General features: G+C 46.5%; 9 protein-coding genes and 3 non-coding genes across 12 annotated transcripts; 5 read left to right on the top strand and 7 right to left on the bottom strand. All coding sequences in view use genetic code 12, as the record gives it.

The window, feature by feature from the left end:
* Nucleotides 1–106: 106 nt before the first annotated feature.
* Nucleotides 107–1021, bottom strand: CTF5 (Ctf5p; the record flags this gene model as incomplete). The annotated part of the gene is made up of 1 exon (XM_025479412.1): nt 107–1021. The coding sequence occupies one exon, from the start codon at nt 1019–1021 to the stop codon at nt 107–109; it is 915 nt and encodes a 304-aa protein (XP_025338885.1).
* Nucleotides 1022–2094: 1073 nt separating this feature from the next.
* Nucleotides 2095–3531, top strand: WSC4 (Wsc4p; the record flags this gene model as incomplete). The annotated part of the gene is made up of 1 exon (XM_025479411.1): nt 2095–3531. The coding sequence occupies one exon, from the start codon at nt 2095–2097 to the stop codon at nt 3529–3531; it is 1437 nt and encodes a 478-aa protein (XP_025338884.1).
* A 97-nt stretch (nt 3532–3628) lies between these two features.
* Nucleotides 3629–4054, bottom strand: CXQ87_000849 (PPP1R11/YPI1 family protein; the record flags this gene model as incomplete). The annotated part of the gene is made up of 1 exon (XM_025479410.1): nt 3629–4054. The coding sequence occupies one exon, from the start codon at nt 4052–4054 to the stop codon at nt 3629–3631; it is 426 nt and encodes a 141-aa protein (XP_025338883.1).
* A 769-nt stretch (nt 4055–4823) lies between these two features.
* On the bottom strand, nt 4824–4895 carry CXQ87_000848. Its single transcript has one exon. It is a non-coding gene; the product is annotated as a tRNA-Glu (tRNA).
* Nucleotides 4896–7230: 2335 nt separating this feature from the next.
* Nucleotides 7231–7314, top strand: CXQ87_000847. Its single transcript has one exon. It is a non-coding gene; the product is annotated as a tRNA-Tyr (tRNA).
* Nucleotides 7315–7323: 9 nt separating this feature from the next.
* Nucleotides 7324–7399, top strand: CXQ87_000846. The gene has a single exon. It is a non-coding gene; the product is annotated as a tRNA-Thr (tRNA).
* Nucleotides 7400–7978: 579 nt separating this feature from the next.
* Nucleotides 7979–9771, top strand: RIM101 (alkaline-responsive transcriptional regulator; the record flags this gene model as incomplete). The annotated part of the gene is made up of 2 exons (XM_025479409.1): nt 7979–8429; nt 8459–9771. The coding sequence occupies 2 exons, from the start codon at nt 7979–7981 to the stop codon at nt 9769–9771; spliced, it is 1764 nt and encodes a 587-aa protein (XP_025338882.1).
* Nucleotides 9772–9901: 130 nt separating this feature from the next.
* Nucleotides 9902–10897, bottom strand: CXQ87_000844 (tRNA-5-taurinomethyluridine 2-sulfurtransferase; the record flags this gene model as incomplete). Its single annotated transcript, XM_025479408.1, has 1 exon — nt 9902–10897. The coding sequence occupies one exon, from the start codon at nt 10895–10897 to the stop codon at nt 9902–9904; it is 996 nt and encodes a 331-aa protein (XP_025338881.1).
* A 486-nt stretch (nt 10898–11383) lies between these two features.
* On the bottom strand, nt 11384–13093 carry CXQ87_000843 (uncharacterized protein; the record flags this gene model as incomplete). Its single annotated transcript, XM_025479407.1, has 1 exon — nt 11384–13093. The coding sequence occupies one exon, from the start codon at nt 13091–13093 to the stop codon at nt 11384–11386; it is 1710 nt and encodes a 569-aa protein (XP_025338880.1).
* A 676-nt stretch (nt 13094–13769) lies between these two features.
* IRR1 (Irr1p) lies at nt 13770–17219 on the top strand (the record flags this gene model as incomplete). Its single annotated transcript, XM_025479406.1, has 1 exon — nt 13770–17219. The coding sequence occupies one exon, from the start codon at nt 13770–13772 to the stop codon at nt 17217–17219; it is 3450 nt and encodes a 1149-aa protein (XP_025338879.1).
* A 22-nt stretch (nt 17220–17241) lies between these two features.
* On the bottom strand, nt 17242–19805 carry CXQ87_000841 (uncharacterized protein; the record flags this gene model as incomplete). Its single annotated transcript, XM_025479405.1, has 2 exons — nt 17242–19660; nt 19729–19805. The coding sequence occupies 2 exons, from the start codon at nt 19803–19805 to the stop codon at nt 17242–17244; spliced, it is 2496 nt and encodes an 831-aa protein (XP_025338878.1).
* Nucleotides 19806–21414: 1609 nt separating this feature from the next.
* On the bottom strand, nt 21415–22206 carry TIF35 (translation initiation factor eIF3 subunit g; the record flags this gene model as incomplete). Its single annotated transcript, XM_025479404.1, has 1 exon — nt 21415–22206. One exon carries the CDS (start codon nt 22204–22206, stop codon nt 21415–21417), a length of 792 nt encoding a protein of 263 aa, XP_025338877.1.
* Between the last annotated feature and the right edge of the window lie 35 nt (nt 22207–22241).

Below are 22241 nucleotides of genomic sequence, written 5' to 3'. Positions count from 1 at the left end.
TTATTGTGTCGTGGTGATCGTTTGATAATAGCGACAATGGATCGGAATCCAGCCGCTTTGGGATGCCATGTCGATGAAGATCGCCTTGCAGATTGTTTCATCGGCCCTATGTTACAGTGTGAGATTGTATGTACTTCAAGACCTGGGTGAATGCAGACTGAAGTTTTTCAATCGATGCACCGGAAAGCAAGGCAGAAACATGCAACGTTAGTGAAGGCAGGAGGGTGGAGGAGACCAGATCCACCAGGCGGCTCCCAAGAAGTAATTCAATGGACTGGCCCAGATTCAAAGTTAGGGCCACACGACGGCACTGGATGTCGGATTCTATGGCTGCGAAAGCCCTGCCTCCTTCCAAAGTGAGGCTTTTGAGCTCCTGGACCATGTCGTGGCGGGCCTGGGTTGCAACCAAGGCAGCCCTCACGCACTCACAGAACTTCTGGAGCCCTAGCGCCTCATCGGGATGCGAAAGGTGGTGTTTGTAGGAATCAAGCGACACGTACGCCGGCGTGGTGTACCTGAAGACCAGCCAATTGTGACGTTCGTCTTTGGAGATGACCCGCCGAAGAATGATATAATGCGACGGCAAGAAGGCATTGGAGGAGTGGGCAAGCACGTCGAATCGGAGCCCTAGCAAGGCGTCGTCCAGAGCATCGTACAAGGCGTCGTTGATAGGGAATGCTGTGATGCCGCCGAATCGATGGACACTCTCCACAAGCGAGTATGTGCCTTGGCGGGTGCGTTCCTGGATTGACAGAGACTCGGCAGGCGGCGCAGCTGCTTGAGGGATCAGCAGGGCCGGTTTGAAGTATTGTCGGATGGAATCGTCAAAGCAGTCGAGGGAGACCGTTGGTTCATGGGGCACGTTTCTAGGCCGGTGTTTCTGGAGATGGTGTTTATTGCTGGCTTCGTAAGACGCCACTTGACGAAACAAGGTATCGTGATTCAGCTGAAGCGGCCCCAAGTCGGCTCGAAGTCCAGCGATCTCAGCCCGTAGAGCGTCGATTTCGCCCTGGACGTCCATGTTGATGTAAACAAGTGCGATCGCTGTGCACCCGATATAGCGACAGACCTTCTGTAGAGGGAAAACGCACAGCGGCAAGCCGAGCCATAAGCCACCCCCCTGCTTTAACTTCCTGGACCTTCCGTAGCGGGCAGAATTAGCAACAGTCTCGAAAACAGATCCAGGGGAATTAGGCTTAACTTTATAATTTTTGAGGCAATTAAGCTCGGGCAGATCGCTGTCTAGGGGGGTGGACCTTGTGGTGAGGCAGTTTGCGCAACCGTTACCAGCATGGCGGGAGAAACGGCGCAACCATAAAGGGCCAAGCGGACGGTACCAATCGGGCAGAAAAAGCGATTTGGCTGTTCTGCGTCACTGGGTCTGCTAAACGTTTGCTCCTTCTACTAATAATAATTCGGCCTGTCCGTCTCCAAGGAGCCCGGTCCGACAAGGTTGCCCGTTTTGCTCTGGGGGACCAGTTCTAACAATAACGCTCGAGCATGGAAGCCCCTCCCGATGCCTTGGCTGCGAAAAAGGCAACTCTCTGCACGGCGCAGCAATCTACAAGAAGGTGAAATTTTGGTCTACGGAAGTGCGACTGTCATTTTTGACAAAAAAAGCGCTGGCCAAGGATTGTGCAAAATAGACGGTAAGAGGCCTTTATGTCGTCCGTTTTGTTGTCATATGGCTCAGGCGATGTCTCACACTGCCGCCCTGCCGCGGGTTTCTGCTGACCTGCCTGGGTCGCCTTGGGGCTTCTCTTACAGAATGGGGCGGCCGAGCCTTAGCCGTCTTGAAAAAACCTCCTTTTGGAAATTCCACATCATGGACCCTGACCGACGGTTCAACTGTTTTCTTCAAAAAAAACATAGAATTCCCTCTCCCTCTTTCGCCTCTGTCTATACGTAGGAGCCGACCATCCGCCCTTGGCCCACTGGTCGTTTACCGCTGAGCAGGTTTCTCCCTGGCACCAGTGTTAACCGCACAGCGCCCTGCAACTCGGTGTTGCGACTTTTTGCACCGCCTGCCGATATAAATCGGCTGCCCTCCGCGCTGATTCGATTCTGCAAAATCATCTGGCCCTGGCTCCAACGATGCTACGCCTTTTGCTCCTCTCGTTGGCAGCAGTGTCCTCAGCGGCAGGCCTCGATCTCGACGTCTGCTCCCTGCAAAATATCGGTTCCGACCATGCCTCCAACAAGTACATGTCCAATGGCTGGTGCCACGACCATTGTCAGGACGGCGGATATGCCGTCGCTATAACTCAGGAATTCAGCTGCTGGTGCACAAACGATGTGCCAGCAGACACTTCTGATCTGGATAACTGCAACACCGGCTGCCCTGGCTACTCTCAGCAGGAAAACTGCGGTGGCGATGGCTACTACGGTTACATTTTCATTCAAAGTCCGTCCAGAACCGTGGGGCGCCTGTCCACGAGTTCCCTGACGTCCTCGTCCTCCTCGTCCTCGTCAACATCGTCCTCGTCAACGTCGCCTCCCACATCGTCCTCTTCGGACCCTCCTACAACCTCCACATCGTCCACACCAACGACATCGTCCACACCAACGACATCGTCCACACCAACGACATCGTCCACACCAACGACATCGTCCACACCATCGACATCTTCCACACCATCGCTGACTTCCACATCCTCTACCGTCCCTCCCCTGACCTACGAGGAGCCTTCGTCCAGCGAGACCACGACTTCAAGCACAAGTTCTTCCGCCTCTAGCTCCAGCACTTCCAGCTCGTCGTCTACATCGACTTCATCGTCGTCATCTTCATCGTCCTCGTCATCGTCGTCATCTGCCCCTGCAGAACAGGCCCTGGTGGTCACTTCCGTTCAGGCTACAACCGTCTACTCTACGGCCACTGCTGACGGCTCTGCATCACAGGTGGTTTCTACCCGTTACATTACGGAAGTTGCATCCACCTCTTCCTCATCGGCTTCGGCTTCGGCTTCGGCTTCGAGTGAAGCTAGCGGTGACGCAAACGGCGATGAACAAAAGTCATTTTTTGATTCCACCGGCAAAGTTGCTGGCACTTTCACCGCCGTGGGTGTTGTAGTAGTTGGCGCCTTGGGAACATTATTATACTGCTGTTGTTTCGGCGCAGGTCGCCGGAACGATGACTACTCTGACGAAGAGAATCAATACTCTTCGGATGAGCTATCAGTGAACGGCGAGAAGGCTGTGGTGGCTGGAGGAGCGCAGTATCACTCCAAATCCTCGCTGCGCAGCTCAAACCTAAAGAGAGACAATCTGAGCAAGTCGATCCTTTCCATCTTCAACCCAGGCTCGAACGGCATGGCTGGTTCTCATGTCGGCCGCAGCATGTCAAAGAAGAAGCTCAATCCAAATAAGGAGCCTGCTCCGGACACTGGCGGGCCCATCATGTTCCCAATTCTGGAGTTTGACAACCGTTTGGACCCACTGACCATGTTCCAAAACTCCAATGCATCTAAATTTTCCTTTGCCGACGAGAACGACTACTCTCGCCGTATATTGCATGTCGCTAACCCCGAATAGCAAGGCCATTTTTTGGCCCTGCTTTAATCGTTCACTAATCGCATAATACATACATAGCTAAAAAGTTGCTTGTATTTCGTTTCGTACACATCGTAATCTATGAGTCCTCAGGAACTTTACTTAGATTCTTATAGTGTGGCTGCTTCTCGTAGGCGTTGGGACTCGACTCCCTTGCCTTCTTTTTGCCGTGGTTATGGTTATGCTCTTCGTCGTGGTCATGATTATGGTTGCAAGGACGGCCCCTCTCATCGCCGCTTTCATCTGATGACGAATCACTCAGCCCACTATCGCTGTCACTGGAGCATTCACCAAACTCTCTCTGTGGGTGGAAAATGCAACAAATCTTGGACTTTTTCTTGTTCATGTGCTCATTATCAACTACATCGTCTGTCCAATGCACTTTACTCCTTGATTTCTTCTTCTGCTTCTCTTTTTCGCTTTTAGGTCGAAGCTGTAAAACTGGAGCGGGCGCTGTTACCTGCGTCTGCGTTTGCAGCTGTGTTTGTGGTTGTCTTTCTGGCATGCTTAGGTGATAGCTGATAGAGTTACAGGATAAGTGATCCTCGAGAAGGTCATGTGACCTCCCTTGTAGTTTTCTTGAGTCAATCTTTACTACGAATCTTCTGTCTAAACTATTGTCATTTTAAGTGAATACTGGTCTTATTTCTTTGATGCCAGCTCCAGAATGTTCATAACAGCTATGGAAACGGAAATGAACCCAGGCACGGTTCGGTTATAGCTTGCTGCGCCTGCAGGAGAAGCAACCCTTGCTGGGCACTCCTTCCCCCTTCACAGCAATTTGTGATCACCAATTTCTGATGTAAGGAAAAATGTCGTCCTCGAAGTTTCACCTGGTCCAGCAATCCTCGTTGCTCGGCTTTTTTTTAATATCACTGCCACATTCATATTTTGCAGCAAGTTGGTCGGGGTCGCGGAATGCTCTTAACCCAACTAGGAAGACATTTGAGAGAGATCGCCAAGGTGAAGGTTAAGATCTGTGCAAGGAAAATAATATACCAATACGGATCGATCACCCGATCTGGCTTAAGTTTGCATTTTTCGGAAAGGTATTCTTACTAACTCAGTAAACAGAGGCTTCTAAACGAATTTTGTTATGCTGTACCCTGGGAAAAACGTCAATGGGGTCAAAATTCAGGCATTTCATACCATAGTTCGTTAAAGTACCTTCACTTCCCCACTCTCTTACCCCATTTTGAAAAGCAAAAATAAATTAAGATCGAGAAAAAATTATTATCTCCCTTCTGGTCTGTAGATCTTTGTCATAAAAATAACTCCGATACGGGGAATCGAACCCCGATCTGCTCGGTGAGAGCGAACTGTGCTAGCCATTACACCATATCGGATTTTATATTCAGATCTGTTGTCGTGAAAAATTTAGATCATCAATAAATTGTGTGAGCCTCACACGACCAAAACCCGTACACCCAGATCTATCCAGCTTGCCTCCTAGGAACAATAGCATAAAAAGGTCAGCTTCTGTTGATAACACATTAAGAGGTTTACTATGTAGGTCTTAAAACTATATAGGTTTTGTTGGAAAGAATTTATTCTTTCTGGCGTCCTCTTAATATAATAATCGTTAAAAAAAAAAAAAAAATAACATAAAAGTAAGCCTCATTCAATATGCAATGGAAATACCAGCGGATAAATTACTACAAAGCAATATTTGGTCATCATATTCTATTAAAAAAAAAAAATCATTCACCGCAAATTGAGCGGGACCATCTTCTTTGAGACGTAGGGTTTGTATTGGGCTACTTTTGGAAGCGAACTCCTATGCGCTACTGACTACATTTAAAGTTTTTTCGTGTTCTATTTAGAAGCTTTGTAAACATTCCGTCTGTAGCTTTTAAGAAATAAAGTAGTGATGCCATTGACAAAGGTAGCGCCTTTTGTTTCCATAAAATAGTACTTGGCCAACAAAAACACTCATTGAATCACCATTGGTCAAGCAGAAATTTTATACTTCAAAACTGGAGCGGGATTTTACGTCCCGACTGTCAAGGTTGATTCATAAACATTGCGAATCAAAACTGGTGGGCCTTTGAGATTTTATTGAAATAAGTTTCGAAGAGGGAACTTAGAAATGCCCTTCATATGCAATTGATTGGACGAACTTGTTACAATCCAACCCCACTACAGTTTTTATCTTCTTCTCTTAGTATTTACACACTGTAGAGCAAAGTTATAGATCAATGAGCAATTACAAGCGGGCTTGAAGTGCTTTGTTTTAATCCTTGACGATGTTGGTGTGGCCGGACAAATGCGGGTTCTTATGGTCTTGGCGCTCTTAACGTCTGGTTCACAAATTTAACTTTAAACAGACATTTCCTGGTTTAGCTTCCAAAATCAAATTTCCATCTCACACGGGAACCCTCTTTCCGTATTATGTGTTGGCATGGTTACCAGAGACCCATATAAATCCGGTGGGGTACGCATGCAGCCATTCGCCTTTCAAGGACGCAAAAAGCCCCTAAGTACCTACTAGAAAGACGCGAAATGACTGCCTCCCTGATTGTTTGGCAGATCATTCGGTAGAACAAAAGATTACGATTTTAAGGTACCATCGAATGCATGCAACATGTTGCAATTGGCCTAGAAAATGAAAAAAGAAATAACTCCGTACGTTACGAAATGTAATTTGCAGCTACAGCATGACAAGATTCTTCTAGAGGACCGGACTTATAAACAACTACAGGAGTCAGATTGCGTCCATACTGTGAAGAGGGTTTTCACCCACAAGGTCTCCACCTCAAACTTGCGTCACAGGGTCCAAAAAAAAAAAAAAAAAAAAAAAAAAAAAAAAAAAAAAAAAAAAAAAAAAAAAAAAAAAAAAAAAAAAAAAAACAAAATGAAAACCCAAACTCATTACAAGATAAGATAAGGAGGTTCTATCGAAGGAAAAATGACCTCATTGAAATCTCCGGAGAAACTACGTAGTTGACGGACAGCGCTTGGCTCCATCATAAACACCATCGTTCTCTTGTTTTACCGAGGCCGATCGCATTAGCACAATACAATGGCATATTCATTATGTTTCTAGAACGGCGAGGTTGTGTAATCAGCATAAGTTTCCTTGGTACATGGGGCCGTGGCAGTCGAGAAATTATGGGTCCACCTCATCACATCGTATATGTAGCTCAAACCGCAGCGAGAGCTCCGAGAATTTCAAATCGACTCACTTCCTGTGGACCGATTGGCCTTTGCAGGGCGCCACACATTTAGTAATTGTCTCGCGACCACTATTAGACCGGAACTTTTATGTTGCGAGGGTTACGTCAACCAAGAAATCGTGGTAGCCAAGCATTTACCCTTCAGGCCCACCTCCATAAAGAGCAACGTCATATGGCCCATTATACGGCTCCCCAGTCTGCTAAGGCGGGGCATACCAGGAAGGGGAACTATACTGCCTGTCTCAATAGACAATGAACAAAGCAGCTGCTTTTGATTGACGTGCCAGCGGTGGTTGCTCATGCTGTTCCGGAGATTTCGAGAGATGATTGGCCAAAAGAGCTGAAATCGAGCTAATTTCGTCAGTTTTGGGTTTTAGACGATTTCGCCGGAGAGATGTGATCTGCGAAGTGTCAAAAGATTATCAAAGAGGTCAAATATCCTGATTTCGCGAATTGTGCCGGAATAGTGCATATATAAGACCCGCGTTTCTTTCATGCAGATATCCTCTCGGTGGCCAAGCTGGCTAAGGCGCGAGACTGTAATGTGATTGTAATCTTGAGATCGGGTGTTCGACTCACCCCCGGGAGATATCCTATTGCCTTTATGGCCAAGTTGGTAAGGCACCTCACTAGTAATGAGGAGATCGTCAGTTCGAATCTGGCTGAAGGCATCATTTTTTACCTCCAAGAACCTTCATATTTTTGCGAGGTCTCGGAATGCACCCAAATGTGTAACCCGTTTACCACTCTCGACGCACGTCAACGCCAAGTGGACGCCATTGCGTCGCGGAGATGGAGCAGATGACTTCGGCACTGCTACCGAGGAAGGATGGCGCCGTATCTGCAGGAGGACAAGGAAATTTCGCACAGGCTCCCACTTCTCTTTTTTCTTGCCGCACTTTTGCAGCACAATCTCGCTCGTGGTAGCCGGTCCTGTTTCTTTTTTTTCTTGACATTATGGTGCCCACATTTTAAATTTCCCTACCACATGCAGGACATTTACTTGGCGGAAAACTTCTTGGCAAATGTAATAATCAAATGACCCTCTGCCACAGCCTACCTCCATAAATATATCTCTCGCACCGCTCGCAAACCCGTCATATCTTAAAGGTTTTTTTTCTTCCCTCGTTTACCCAACCGCACCACTCACTAGTATTATCTTCCCCAGCAGACCCTTTATCGTGACTACCGATACGGCTTGCTGCGAATTATAAATACACAAGAAAAAGAACTTTCCCCTACCCACCCCAAAGATGTCACTGAACTACAATCTCCATCCAGTGACTTATTTGAACGCTACAGCTGAAAAGGTGATGGACTCTGAAGTCGACTTCGACCTCGACGCTGTTTCTGACGCTGTTTCCACAAATTCCCCAACTACTCAGTCTTCTAACGGCTCCCCACAAACTTCCTTCACATCCCAGTCTTCCGCCAACTCCCCTGTGCTGCAGACCTCGTCTTTTGGAAAGGAATTCACCAACGCTCACTTCGGCGCCCGTGCTACCGGCTTTGCCGGTACCGCTTTCGAACCGGCAATGAAGCAAAATGCTCATCAACTGAACCACACCCATCAACACAACCATGCCCACGCCCACCACCACGATGCCACCGGCGCAGCTGCTCCAGCTGAAAAGAAGAAGCCAAAGAAGACCTACAGAAAGGTAAGAGACGCTGACATGAAGGGCCCCTTCAACTGTCAGTGGAGTGGCTGTTCCCTTATTTTTGAGACCCAGAGCAATTGTACGACCACTTGTGCAATGAGCACGTTGGTCGTAAATCCTCCAACAACTTGTCATTGACTTGTGACTGGGACAATTGTGGTGTCACCACTGTGAAGAGAGACCACATCACCTCACATTTGCGTGTGCACGTTCCTTTGAAGCCATACAGATGTGACTTGTGCACAAAGTCTTTCAAGAGACCTCAGGACTTGAAGAAACACTCTAGAACTCATGAAGACGAACACCAAAGAAAGTTGAAGAAGTCTCAAAAGATGAACGAAAAAGAGGGCGACAAGCACTACCCAGTCCCAGTCTTGCCTCCTCACCACGGACCCTTCGATGTCGGAACCGCCTACTACCCTACCTTGGGTAATGAGATGACTCAGCGCCAGGAAGTTTTCGACCTCAGCACCAGCCTTCACCCACAGCATCAGCAGCCTGCTGCTGACACCAAGAAGAGAGGCTTGGACCACAACATGCACATGATGAACGGTATCCTTAGTGATTTCAACTTCTACGGTAACCAGGACTCCAACAAGAGAGCAAAAGTTGAGCCTCAGTACAACATGGAGGTTTACAACCGTTTGAACCACTTGGATGGTTTCTTGAACAACCAGCAGGGCTCCAACCACTCCTCCACCAGCAGCCAAGGCTCTGTCCTCCACAACCACAACATGATTCCAAACCCTAACTCGCACTACTCCTACGGCGCCAACCCACAGGCCAACTTCTACGAGGCCGAAAAGTTCTTCAACAACTTGTCGTCTTCCATCGAAATGCAATACCAGAGCATGATGGGTCCAGGTGCTTCGCAGCAGGGTGCCGCTCCAAACCAGCAATTCCAGCCACAGCAAGGCCCACAGTCCCTGTTGTACCCAATGTTGCCTCAATACCAAAACAAGTCTTACGACAACAACAGCCACTTTGTCAACAACCACAGCTCAGGCTACACTCCAAAATTCCCACAGGTCAACAGACAGCTCAATGGCGGTCAGTACGGCGCCAACCCTTACGGCTCTGTGGAATACGAGTCTGTTAGCAACACTCAGAAGTCGGCTAAGAAGCTCAATGAAGAGTCCTCCAAGGACACTACTGAGGATGACCACGCCGATGTTTTGGAGAACTTCAACAAGTTGTCGATCAAGGATGGTAACAACTTTGACATTGAAACTGTCAAGAAGCACCGTGAAATGATCAACTTCGTGTGCCAGCAGTTGGCTGTCATGAGCCGCAACATGAAGGAGCAGAAGCAAGAACGCAAGGACAATGATGCCAAGGTTGATAAGAGCAAGCAAAACTTGTACCCAACGATCACTGCATTTTAAAGTTTGAGAGGAGTGCTATGACTTTGATGAACTAAACTTTCAATTCTTTCTTTAAATGTTACGATCGAAGATCTTATTTGGGCTCAGGTATTTTTTCTATATACATACATGTGATTTACATCTAGGTTAATTATTTGTAGGTTTGAGAGAGCACACCACTACCCAAGACACGATTTCCTTGGTATACAACAATGCTTTGACCCGGTGCCATCGCACGTTGCTTGGTCTTGGCGGTGATTGTGATCTCGTCACCTTCAACTGTCAATTCCTCGATAGGAATGGGATCTTGAAGCGATCTATATTGGAAGCTGATATTTTGTAGATCATCTGGCACCTTCCCTTGAAGCCACACCCACCCAGAAGTTTTTAGTTTGTTTGAAAATAAATTTTCGTTGGCGCCACCTTTGACTATGACGATTTCGTTGGTATCTCTTCTTTTTTCACTCACAAACCAAACACCGCTGTATTTGGGATCGCCCTGAGGCATTGAGATCCCCAGTCGTTGTCCAATTGTAGCATGCCAAATACCCAGATGCTTACCCCAGATTTTGCCATCTTCTGTTATGATGTTGCCTGGCTTTGGGGGTATAAATTCATCCAAGAAATGACGGAATTTTGTATGATCTGGCGACACAAAGCAAAGGCCCTGAGAGTCAGGCTTTGAAGCAGTGTAGAGACCCAAATCAGCCGCCATCTTTCGCACTTCAACTTTTGTGTGGTGACCCAAGGGAAGTAGTAGTCTATGAAGTACAGACCTCGGTATACTGGCCAAGTAGTAAGACTGATCTTTGTTTCCGTCGTAAGCTCTATGAAGATTGAAATGGTTCGACGCCTTCTCAACTCTGGCATAATGGCCGGTGGCTAACCACCACTTCAGCTCGGTACCATCATACTTTGCAGCCAAATGCTCTATCATCTTTCCGAACTTGATAAACTTGTTGCACCCTAAGTCCGGGTTTGGCGTGAGTCCCTGCTCATACATATCTATCATAGGCTGAAACACATCAGCCCAGTATTCTTTTTCAAAGTTCACTCGTTCACAGGGCATTTGCAACTGCTCGCATACTTTCTGAACAGCAGCCCATTCTCCCTCGGTGCATTTTGCCAGTTGTGACCAGTTGGCCATGTAGATGCCTCTCACGTTCTTATATTTTGACGAAAGTAGGGCAGCTGTGACCGAAGAGTCTACACCTGAACTCATTGCCACATATATATCATCGTGTGGGTCAGGCTTGGACTGAGGATAAGCAAAAGGCTCCGGGATAGATGGATGTGGATTTAGCTTTTGTGCGAAAACTTGTGTGTATAACCTCGTCCCTGGTCGTAGAAAGCCATTTCTGATGGATCGTATAAGCATGAGTTGTTGAAAAATGGTGGTTTGATGATTAAGACTTTTGGATCGATGGGCTTAGTATGCACTTCGCAGCGATGCATCTTCTATCTAAATGAATACACTTCGTGCGTTTCGTTGTATTTTTATTCCTATAATTGTACAAAATGACCTTTCAGCCATGGGTAAGTTGGGATGAGTCTATCATCAGGCTAGATATTTCGCAACATCGAGACTTATTATCAGTGGATAAGCGCACTAGGCGCCATACGCACATTAACATTATGCGGACCAGAATTGATAGGCCTTAGGCTTAACAACGCTAATAGGCAATGATTCCTCCACTTTCTCCTTGTCTGAATCCGTCTTTGACTGCTCGGAGTTATCTAAGTTGATTTTGTTGAAGTTTTTGTTGATCTCGTTGATGTTTATTGGGGTTAACAACTCATTCAACAATGGTTCCAACTCAGGGTTGTTGTTCTCCTTCTTAAATTTGCTGACCTTCTCAAAGTTCAACCACCTCTCGATGAGTGCTTGCTTTCTTTGCAAATTGAGCAAGTTTTCCGTCTTTATGAGATCGGCCTCCAAATGGTTGATTAATTTAACCTTAGCGTCGAACTTCTCCAAAGTAAGCTCAATGACCTGGTTCACCAAGTTGGTCTGATCAAGAACAGTTTGTTCCAAGTTCTTCTTAGCATTTTCTTGCAAAGTGGCCTTACCTTCTCTAGATTCCACCAACTTTCTCACAACATCTTGGATGATAGATTCCTTGTCGAGGCTGTCTGGTTGCTTCTTCTTCTCAGCGTCAGGCTTAATCAAGTTATTGAGGTATCTCTCTTCAATAGGAAGCTGCAAGAACTTGATTAGGCACTCATCACGAGACTTTGATCCGACGTGTTCACCGATCTTGTCCCACTGGCCGTTGTTGTTGAGAAAAAGGGTCTGGTTATTTAAATCTGTGGTAGCGTACATCTCAATGCCCTCTAAAAGAAGAAGCACTTCTTGCTCAGTCCATTCCTTCTGCTTGAAACTTTGCTCTAGCTTGACAAAATCAGAAGAAGTGAAGTTGGAGGGAAATAAGCCTTGCTCAAAAACTTCCTTACTGATAACCAGGGGACCTAACGTTCCACTCGTCAGAGCCTTACTCTTAAGATTGTGATATCTGACTTTGCTGACATCGTTAGACGTCTCATTGCAAAAGTACAGCACAGAGTTAGGAGCCTTCTGATTCGTGGACTCCTCAAAGATGTTTCTGGTGACCTCCAAATTGAGTGGGATCGAACCGTCAGCCTTCTCCTCTAACTTGACGGTCTTTTCGGATTTGACCTCTTGTGGTTTGCCGTTTCCTTCGATTTCGGCGGCTGGTGTTTCCGAAGCATCCTTGAGCTTGACACTTTCAGGCACAAATGGAGCCAAACCCTGTGGGGTGTCCAAAGTGACCTGGAAGTGGCCAGTGAATTGGGGGCCCACAAGTGTAGGCTTTGTCCTAGGGTCTATTTGGTAGTTGATCAAGCCCCATTTTTCTAAGAAGCGGTGTATGCGAATTATACTGGCAACGTCACCAGCCAAGTTACGACGAACGGCTGTCACCGTCAAGTATTCGATTGGATTGATTCTGTAGGAGTTGATCATGAAATCTCTCATGTTCTTGTAAACCTCTGGGGATTTGTAGGTGGATGGGGTTTCCTCAGTTTTGGCAGGGAAAAAGTCTGGGAACAGTTTCATTTCGATCAGGTGGGTTGTGTTCATGTCAAACCATTTGGAGAAGGAGGGGATCACCACGTGTCTTGACTGTTCAATAAGGTAGTTCTTAGCCGTTTCCTGGAAAGCTGCTCTAACTTTTTCAAGATCGACAGGTTCAGGCTCGGTCTCAGCTGGTTTCTCACCATCTTTAGGTTCGGTTGTCTGCTCCAAACCAGCATCTTCTGTGCCCGTCATTGGAGTGTCTTCCACAGGGGTCTCTGGTTTTGAGTCAGTGGGCTCGGCAGACATGATGTACACGATTGATGTATTGGTGAAAAGGTGTAGCGACTTGTTTAGCTTCTTGATTTTTTGTGCTTACACGACTTTGCTTGGGCACGACAGTTGTTAACTATGGCAAGAGATGGTTTGGATACTGCTCTTTAAAAAGAAGTTTATGAGGCAGATTCGATCAACAGAATTCCCTTTTGAAGCAAAGGGAATATTTCGCTTTTCAATGATCCTTAGAGGTGTTGAGTTTTTGTATGCGTTGCGCACAGTTTTGGAGCAGCGGATGTTCACACTGCCATAATTGAAAGTCATTATGCATAACAAATAAGTGCTTTTGGAAATTACACAGATTACAGTAGTTTAAGCTCTTTGGCCAAAGAAGGAGAGATCATGATGAGCTATCTATATGCGACCAAAAAGAATTCCAAAGGATGCCTATAGCCACATGGGCTTTCTGAATCAATTATCTGCTGTTACAAACGCCTCAAACTCAAAAGATGCTTTCCATAGGTTCAGCAGAGATTGAGTTTACGATTCCTTTCCGTATCTCATTGCTTTCGGTAGGTAGCGTGGAATGGCTGCAAAATATGTCGCAACGGCTTGGAAGTGCGACATGAGAGACGCGTGAAGTTTGTTTACAGATTGACACTCGCATCTTGATCCGCCTTTGGCTATTCCCCAATTGGAACAAGACATAATGGTCGTACCAGTCAAAAGAAAAAGGAATTTGCAAGAGCCTCCAACATATGAGGATCACCCATCATCGGAGGGCTCAGATTTTGATCAAACTGGCGAGTCAGACTACGAGTCTGAGGAAGAACAACCGAAAAAGAGATCAGCCCCAAGGAAAGCTCAAAAGCAAGCAGAAACTTCACTGGATCAGGAGAATGAGCTATTTAAAGCTCTATCAAGTCCAGTTGCTGCCGTGTCAGAGCTTGCTCTCGATTGGGTGGAAGCATATTTACAAGACCAGGATAACAGCAGTGTGGACTCATTCAAGAATATGTTCAATCTTGTTCTCAAAGCTGTGGGTTGTAAGACTCTTGCTGAGGCACACGATCTTACGAGTCCTGACTCGGCTGTTGCTACAGTGAATGAGCTCGTCATCCATTTCGAAAAGCAAAAGTACCACGAGAATCCCTTCGCGTCAACGAACAAGAATGTTAAACATTTCCAAAAAAATCTTATTGAGTTTTTTGGCGAAGTCATCTTTTTTGCCCACGAGAAGGGCTGTTTATACAGAGGTCGCGTTGAGGAAGACCAGTCTCTGCTTGCTTCTGACTTCATGAACTCTGTGATTCAGTGGTTCACAGCTCTTAGTTCAAGTACACCACGCCCATTTCGTCATGTCTCCACTGTCATTCTTTTAAATGTGGTCACCCAACTCTGTCATCAGGCATCAAGCCTCGAAATATCACTCGAGAGACAGCAGCGCCAATTGAGTAACGCGAAAGGCAACAACAAGTCTAAGCGCAATAACCAAAATCAACTTCAAAAGATACAATGGATGACCAAAAATATCGAAACAACCCGTTTTAGAAAAGAAACCATTGAGGAGTATTTGGACGAGATCAGCCGATCTGTGTTTGTACATCGATACAGAGATGTTGACAGCGCTATACGCGTTAGTTGCATAAATGCGTTGGGTGAGTGGATGGTCGCAAATCCATCATACTTCCTTCTGTCATCCTATCTACGCTATTTTGGTTGGCTTCTTTCGGACCCGACTGATGCAGTGAGAGAAGAGGTTGTCAAAGTTCTTGCTAAACTTTACAGATTTCCAAAAGGCTCAATTGAAAACATGGCCTTCAGCTTCCGCAAGTTTACTAAACGCTTCCAACAGCAGCTCATCAATATGATCTGGAAAGAGAATTTAACAAGCATCAAAATTAACCTATTTGTTATTTACATCGAGCTTCTAAAAATTGGGTTCCTTCAAGACCAGGACAAGATCAATCTTTGTTCATACATCATTTATCTTGCAGAGCTTGAATCGACTCACAGTACCTCGAACAATAGATTGAAGACCGAGTCCAGCCGATTCCTCACCCTTGTGATACAGCACGATGCTGACAGCTTGACGGAGAAGCTTGCAGGTTACACTGACTCTATATCGAGCGTGTTTGACAACTCAAAGCAAGCATACTTTTTTCGATATAAGGTGCTCAGCGATGTCCTCAACAAGGCATTTCAACAATACGATTTGAAGCGATCAAAACTTGTACTCACAACAGACGGGCCCAGCTTCTGGAAACTAATCGACGCAATCTATGGTGACATGCATCTATTACCTGAATGGTCTAGCCATTGGGAAATCATATTGCAATACTTGATGCTTGATGTGTCAGCAATTCCATCGGAAGGATTCTCGGTTAGTGACACGGAAGAACTAAGCCGAAGTCTTGAACTAGCCAATTCAGATCAGCACAATTTTATCGCTCTCTTGTCAGGTGTTGTGAGTAGCTCATTGAACAGGAAAGCCCGTAAAGGGCAAAAAGCGTCTTCAAGTGATCTACCAGCTACTTTGATACCCAAATTGGCGTGCAAGCTTCATGACTTGGAAGATTTGCTGAGCAAAAATGTTTCGATGTACCCTATTTTCTTGAAAATTTGGACAACGCTTTTGAGTTTCCAACCGGAGCCCATCCAGTCAGTGTTCGAGCACTCAGACAACGTGGAGGGGTATAATCAATTGCATGCAAAAGTTCTTCAGTTCTTCTTGGAGTGTGAAACCTTGTCAGATGATCTTAATGACTTATACAAAACTTATTACTCGCTTTTGTTGACTTCAAGCGGAAATGGACACTCAAACAGCGACGACGATAATAATCAGCTCATTAACCCCAACATTTATCTCAAAATCGAGGATACCATCCTAGCGCTTCTGACAGAGGTAGTCGAAGCATTCAATGCCAAAAGCCTGGCCACCGACATATTTGAAGCTGAATTTGAGCAGGAAGATCCGTTTGTTTGTGATCAAAAGGATCTCTGTAACACACTTATTGATGTTTCAAATCCACTTATGAAATTGAGTATCATAGGAGATGTGATAAGCATAATCCGGTTTGTGGGTGAGCCTATTCTTGATTACAAGGTGAGTGTCCTAGAGCAAATCTCGGTCAAACTTTTATCAAAACTAGATTTTCAATTGCTCGTTAAGCTTTGGCCTCGAAACCTTTACAAAGTTATGAAGAGTGTGAGCAAAGCTTGGGAATCTTTGCTTGATTTCATTCTAATCAGCTTATGTTGGAAACTTGAGGATTTGATGTATGCTTTGAACGATGGAACTGCCGAAACGATCAATGTGGACATCTTTTTAGAGGATGTGTGCAACTTGTTCATCAACATTATCGACTGTTTCAAATCCTTGAACGAGGTGACATTTGGTGAAGGCGATCTTTCTGGTTCTGAGAGCGTAACGAGCTCTTTGAAAATTGAGCTAGCAGACTTCTACTATAACTTTGGTATAAGGGTCGTTGATTATTTGACATCAATCAAGGCTTTTTATGATAAGACGCATGCATCAAATCGGTTTAGAGATTACGATGCCATGTTCCGGGACGCCCTGAAACTTGGCGGCTATGTGATGGGTGATATTCCCGACACTTTAGAAAATGCTCTTATGAACGTCTTCTACATCAAGGAAGCAAAGTTAGCACTTTTACTTGGTAAGGATTTGACACGAACTGCGAATGAAAATGTCAACTTCGAGGAATTTGTTCTCGATGCCGCCCAAGATGGCGAGATTGATGATGTGAGCGCTCAAGAGATTGTTACGAGATTCGATTCAAGTGATGAAGAAGATGACGAGAATGAAGCACAAATAGCCAAAGCGGCCGCAGAAAAGGAAGCAAAGGAACTAGCCAAATCTAAGATGCAGAGTGCAAAGCATGAGAGGGATACTTGGATTCAAGAGAGAGATCTTTCAATAGTGTCGATGAAGCTACTTGGGCTCTGGAAAGCTAAAGTTATGTCACCGAGCTCTTTGAAGCGCTTCGCTCTCAACGGCGAAAAACTTGGGCAAACATTCAAAACCATTGTGTCCTTGGTGGACGCCCCTGACGAACCCTCAGAGGTAATCGCTGTCGATGCAACGGAAGCGAATGAGATACGCACAAGCGAAGAACAAACTACTCTTGTTTCGTGATTTCGTTAGATTAATAAATATACTAAAACCTTTCCCTGTCTGACTTGCTGATCTGACTGCGGAGTCCTTCATCGTTAGGCACTGAGGTCACAAAACGAGGAAGCTCCGTGTGATTAGTAGAGTTGGTTGCTTCTTGTGACATTGATAACCCTCTTCCTCTATCGTTCAGCTTACCGTTGGTTAACGACATCGATCTAGGGGTAAGCACATCGTCACCGCTGAAAATCAGATGATCAGATAAGCTTTGGATGTCTTCATGATCATTGCGGTTCATTGGTAAAGTGACATAGTTAGAATGTAAGTCACCAGACTTGGGAAGTTTTTTCATGCTGATTTGTGAGCTAGCCGTCACGACTTCAGGATTACCCTTAATAGTTCTAGCAGACGTCCTATTGGATCCAAGTGGCGGCCGGCTTGGTGAGGCTGAGGTGCCCAGTCTCAGTCTCAACTGGGAGTGAAATTTGGCTTTTATGGAAGGAGTGTGCTCAAATGCTGGACTGCGACTTCTTGTCTTCACGGAACGCATGTTGAGTCCACTCAAATCGAGTTTCAAGTTGTCTTTGTTGGGGGTAGTTTCAGGTTTTTGAGAGGGATGACACTTGAATTTGTTGCTTTTCCTAAACTCGACAAGGGCACGGCGAATGTTGTACGCGGAATCCTGACGGAAGATTTTGATGAGTCCGGTCTGATCGCAAGTCACGATAATGTGGCCCGCATCTAAACCTACTGTCTCAGCGTAGCCGATCTCTTTTTTCCGTGAGCCGAGAATACCATAATCGTCTAGTTGTGGTGCTCTTCTAACCAAATCATAGATGATATCGTCGGAGAATGCAAGAAGTCTTCTGGTGTTTTCAGGTGCAAAAAGTGCACAATTGACCTTCGTATGATGAGCATGGAAACATGCGTATGAATTGTTTTCGTTAGGAATATAATGTTGGCCACTACTGTCTTCAAGAAAGCGTTGCAAACTGAGTTTTCTCCAGATCTTGTTATCATGGAGAAGTTTGTTGACTTTTTTGTGGGTATGATTGACAGTTTGCTTACCCTCATTGTAAAGTTCTTTAAGGGTAATTTTTAACTTGTTGTTGATGATCGAATTATTGTTCTCCCAGACGTAACACCAGTGATCCTCAGAGCCACTTATAATGAAGCGATTATCATCACTCAAGGAAGAGACAATAGAAGAACTCGTGTTGGTAGCTCCCTTGAAACGGGTGAGTAAGCGGGTTCTGTGCATATCAATCAATCTTGATTTTGAATCATTAGTAGTAATGAGTAAGTTCCATTTGGCAAACTGAGTACCTGAGGTCTCTGGGGCAGCCTCGTTTTCAAAAACCTTGATACCAGTGATTTTGTTGCCATGCTTTGGCCCGAATGGGCTACTGAGAGAGCGTTCTTTGAGCTCAACCCTGTGTAAGACATGAAGACCCTGTGTTTCAAGGCCAAAGAGGGAACCATTGAAGCCCCCTACTATGCAATTGTTACCAACTGGGGTGAATGCTAAAGCGGTAATGAGCACATCGTTGCCCAAGTTTTTGCTGTATGCAATGGAATTGTCTAATATAGACCACAAACGGACATAATTGTCGAGCGAGCCACTTAGGAAGAATCTGTCATCATTAGGATGGAACTTCACAGTTGTGACAAAGTCATCGTGCTTGAACGTCTCCAAACATTCGGAGCGCTCCACGTTCCAAAGCTTGACTGTGCGGTCCATGGAACCCGATATGAGGAAATTGTTCTTGCTCCAGTCCAATGTCAAGATCGATTTTGTGTGTCCTTCAAATACGAGGTAGGGTTCTTGCTGAAAAACTGGTGCGTATTGAAACACTTTCAGCTTGGAAGATTGCTTCCGAGAGACCTCACGGCTCTTGTACTGGAGCCTAGACAAGGGAGACGAGATGACGTGCCAGATGTAGATCTTGCTGTCACGCCCGGCGGCAGCCAAGTATTTGCCGTCCCTGCTAAACTCCATCACCAAGATCTCGTTGCTTCGCATGGAAGCGGACTCATTTTCGGAGGAGGCGGACGTGTTTTCGGAAAGGTCAATGCTGCTCAGCTCTACGTCAGAGAGAACGCTTTCAACGTCTCGTTTCTCACCGCAACGAAGTTCCTGTGCTAGAAATAAGTTGTTGAGCATACGCGGGCTCTTATTGCTGCGCTTATTGATCTTGATACGCTTTGGAAAAATCATGGACTCGCCGGTAAGCCCGGCCCAGGGGACATTACCTGCTGCAGAGTCTTCAGGCACCGGAAAGGCCTGCTCGCCACTCCTGTCAAACTCGTCGTCATGGTAATCATCTAAAGTGTAATTGGATAAGATATCAAGGGAATCGTGCAGATTGAGGTCGTCAGCCAGCTGGTCAGCATGATTGAAGATCAGAGTGAAATCGTCATCCAAATACACGCCAGAATTGCTAGATACCAGGGACTTGTGAGGTCTGGGGGTTCCTTGGTAGGGCTGGTTGTGGAAAAGGAGGTGGAGGCGGTGGAGGTCAGCTGGGGCGACGGCGGCGACAGCGTGGACTTCTTGCGGAAGAGCTTCAGCAAGATACGTTTCTTGCCGCCCGCTTCGTTTTTTGACATGGTGGGAGCAAAAAAACAGAGGAGCAGAGGGGGAGCAGGTGTGCTCTATTTCAGGAAAAACGGCTCCTGGGTGCGCAGGCAGGAGCATACCGGAGTTTCCCAGCAGCCTCCACTTGGCGCTGATGGAGCCGGTTTGTGCCAGAGCGAAGAAAAACAGTATGGCCATTTCGGAGAGTTTTCTTTTGCTACGAATTCCCAGCCTCCAACTGGTCTGTCCACTGGGCTTGGCAGCGATTCTTTCGCTGACACGCAGCACAATGGCCGAGAAGGTGATATCTCCATTTGCAACCAGTCGCAAAGTTAGCAACCGACTTTTCGCGGCATCCAGAAACAGTTTTACCTTTACAGCCGGGCGCCAGACGCCTGCATCTCCATGCCCAAGGTTCTGTTGAAGCTTGCGACGGGAAAAACCTTATTTGCGTCACCAGGTGCTCCGAAAGGCCTGCCGGTGTTTGGTGGTTTGTATTGTTGTGCAAGCCAAGACTGACAGGCTTGACAGCGTTGCTAAGCAGAAACGACGGTTGCGCCCCGGGCTTATAAAATTAATTCTGTGAGCAGTGCTGCAACTTTTTTGGCTCTACTGGAGCTCGTCAGAAGGTCCAGGGGCAGACGCACTGTATGGGTGCAAATGCTGCGGAGACTGGTCAACGAGCAATGGTGACCGTGATTGCGAGACGCTGGACCGCCTATCTGTATTCTAGTAAAGTTTGCAAAATGCGCTTGACTCCGCAGCCGAGGTGCCAAATTAGCCAATCCATTGTTGCTGTCCATGACAGTCAAGAATTGAAAGTTTGGTTCCCCAGGCATTAAGATGACAAAGCCGAAGAGGCGCCAGCGGGCTCATCCACGGTGCATGCATTACAGAAAAGGCTTTATTCGTCAAGCGAGTTCGCATCCTGGAATCGGGGCTTTGGGTCATGATCCCCTGCTCGGCGCCAAATGGCTGCGAAAAACGCCTAGATGTACCACAACAGTATACCAGAAGCTACGGGCCTCCCGATCAAGTAAGTCATACGTGGTGAAGGAAAACCGCGTACATCAAGGCTCCATCAGACAATGTGAGACTAGTCCACGAGCCTTTGTGTTTCGACGCCAAGTATTGTCGGACCCGCCTGAGGCCTCGGTACGCTGGCTTTTGAGTGAATTTCCTCCCGGTTTCCAGCGGTCAATGGCTCCGGAGCTCCCTTCGGACCCTCGGCTTCTGACCCATCCGGCCCGCTATTTTTCCGTATACTAGGCGTCCAATGCGTCTTCGGATCCTCGGCACCTTATTTGACAGGCGGCAATGCATCGATCATGGATGCCTCGGATAAACATCTGGAGTTAAGATAACGTTTGGAGAGCGGCGGGTCTTGTTTGGGTGATTCATTAAACTTTAGACGCATGTCAATTGAAACACTACTTTCTTTACGTCGCCCTACTGCGCCATGAATTGTGTTTCCCAGAACTTATCCTGACAATTTTACTACGCATTCTCTCAGGGGGCCACCAGCAGCCTAATAGCAGTTTATCTACACCATGATTCCTGTTGCTTTTATTACGTCGCCTGTCACACCCTGCCCAACGTACGCTGGCACGCTGGCAAATGCTCTATGTTGTTTCGCATGCCTTAGGTCTTCTTCTTCTTGGACCACTCCAAACGCAAGATCAACGAGTAGTAACCCTTGCCGTTCAACTCGTCCAACGCTCTCTGGGCAAGCAGCTCGGTTGCAAAAGTCACGTAGGCGAAACCCTTGGATTCGCCCGTCTCTCTGTTTCTGATAAGCGAGCATCTCTGCAATGGACCATACTTTCCGAGCAACTCCTCTCTCAACATCTGATCGTCCACAATCGTGTTCAACTGGGAGATTCTCAACGTACAAGAGTCATCTCTGGACTCTCTGCTTGGAGCGTCGGCTCTCTTATGCACTGGAACGTATTTAGAAGATTCGGTAGGCTCTGGAGTAGCTCCTCCACCACCTGGGGCGGCGGTCTCCGCGCCAAGCGTGTCTTTGAAAGGACACTTGGATGTGAAGTGGTCACCACCACATGTTCTACATGTGAGTCTTTGCGTGCTGACCAAGTTGACTTTTTGTTCCATCTTCTCCTCTTCCTCCTTCTTCTCAAGCTCTTTCCAAGAAGCACCGAGCTTCAACTCGATCTTCTCACCCAACTGTGTTGTTCTCGTGTCTGGGCCTGGCGGCGTGTGCTTCTCCTTGCCAAACTTAGCCCAGCTTCGACGGATCGCTATCGATGGGTGTACTCTTTCCTTGACTTTCACTTCCTTGATTTTCTGAGTGATCTTCACTTTCTGGCCCTTGGCGTTGAGTCTATAGCTCACCACCGTCTTGGTGCCATCTGGATTCGAGGTAAACTCCGGGACGGGGATGTCATCCTCGGCATCTGCCCACGACTGAAACATGCTGTACTGTAGGGTTTATCGATGCCTTGTAATGG

This window comes from Candidozyma duobushaemuli, assembly GCF_002926085.2.
Source record: "Candidozyma duobushaemuli strain B09383 chromosome Unknown A_B09383, whole genome shotgun sequence".
NCBI classification, from domain to species: Eukaryota; Fungi; Ascomycota; class Pichiomycetes; order Serinales; family Metschnikowiaceae; genus Candidozyma; species Candidozyma duobushaemuli.
This window is presented reverse-complemented; position numbering and strand designations above follow the sequence as displayed.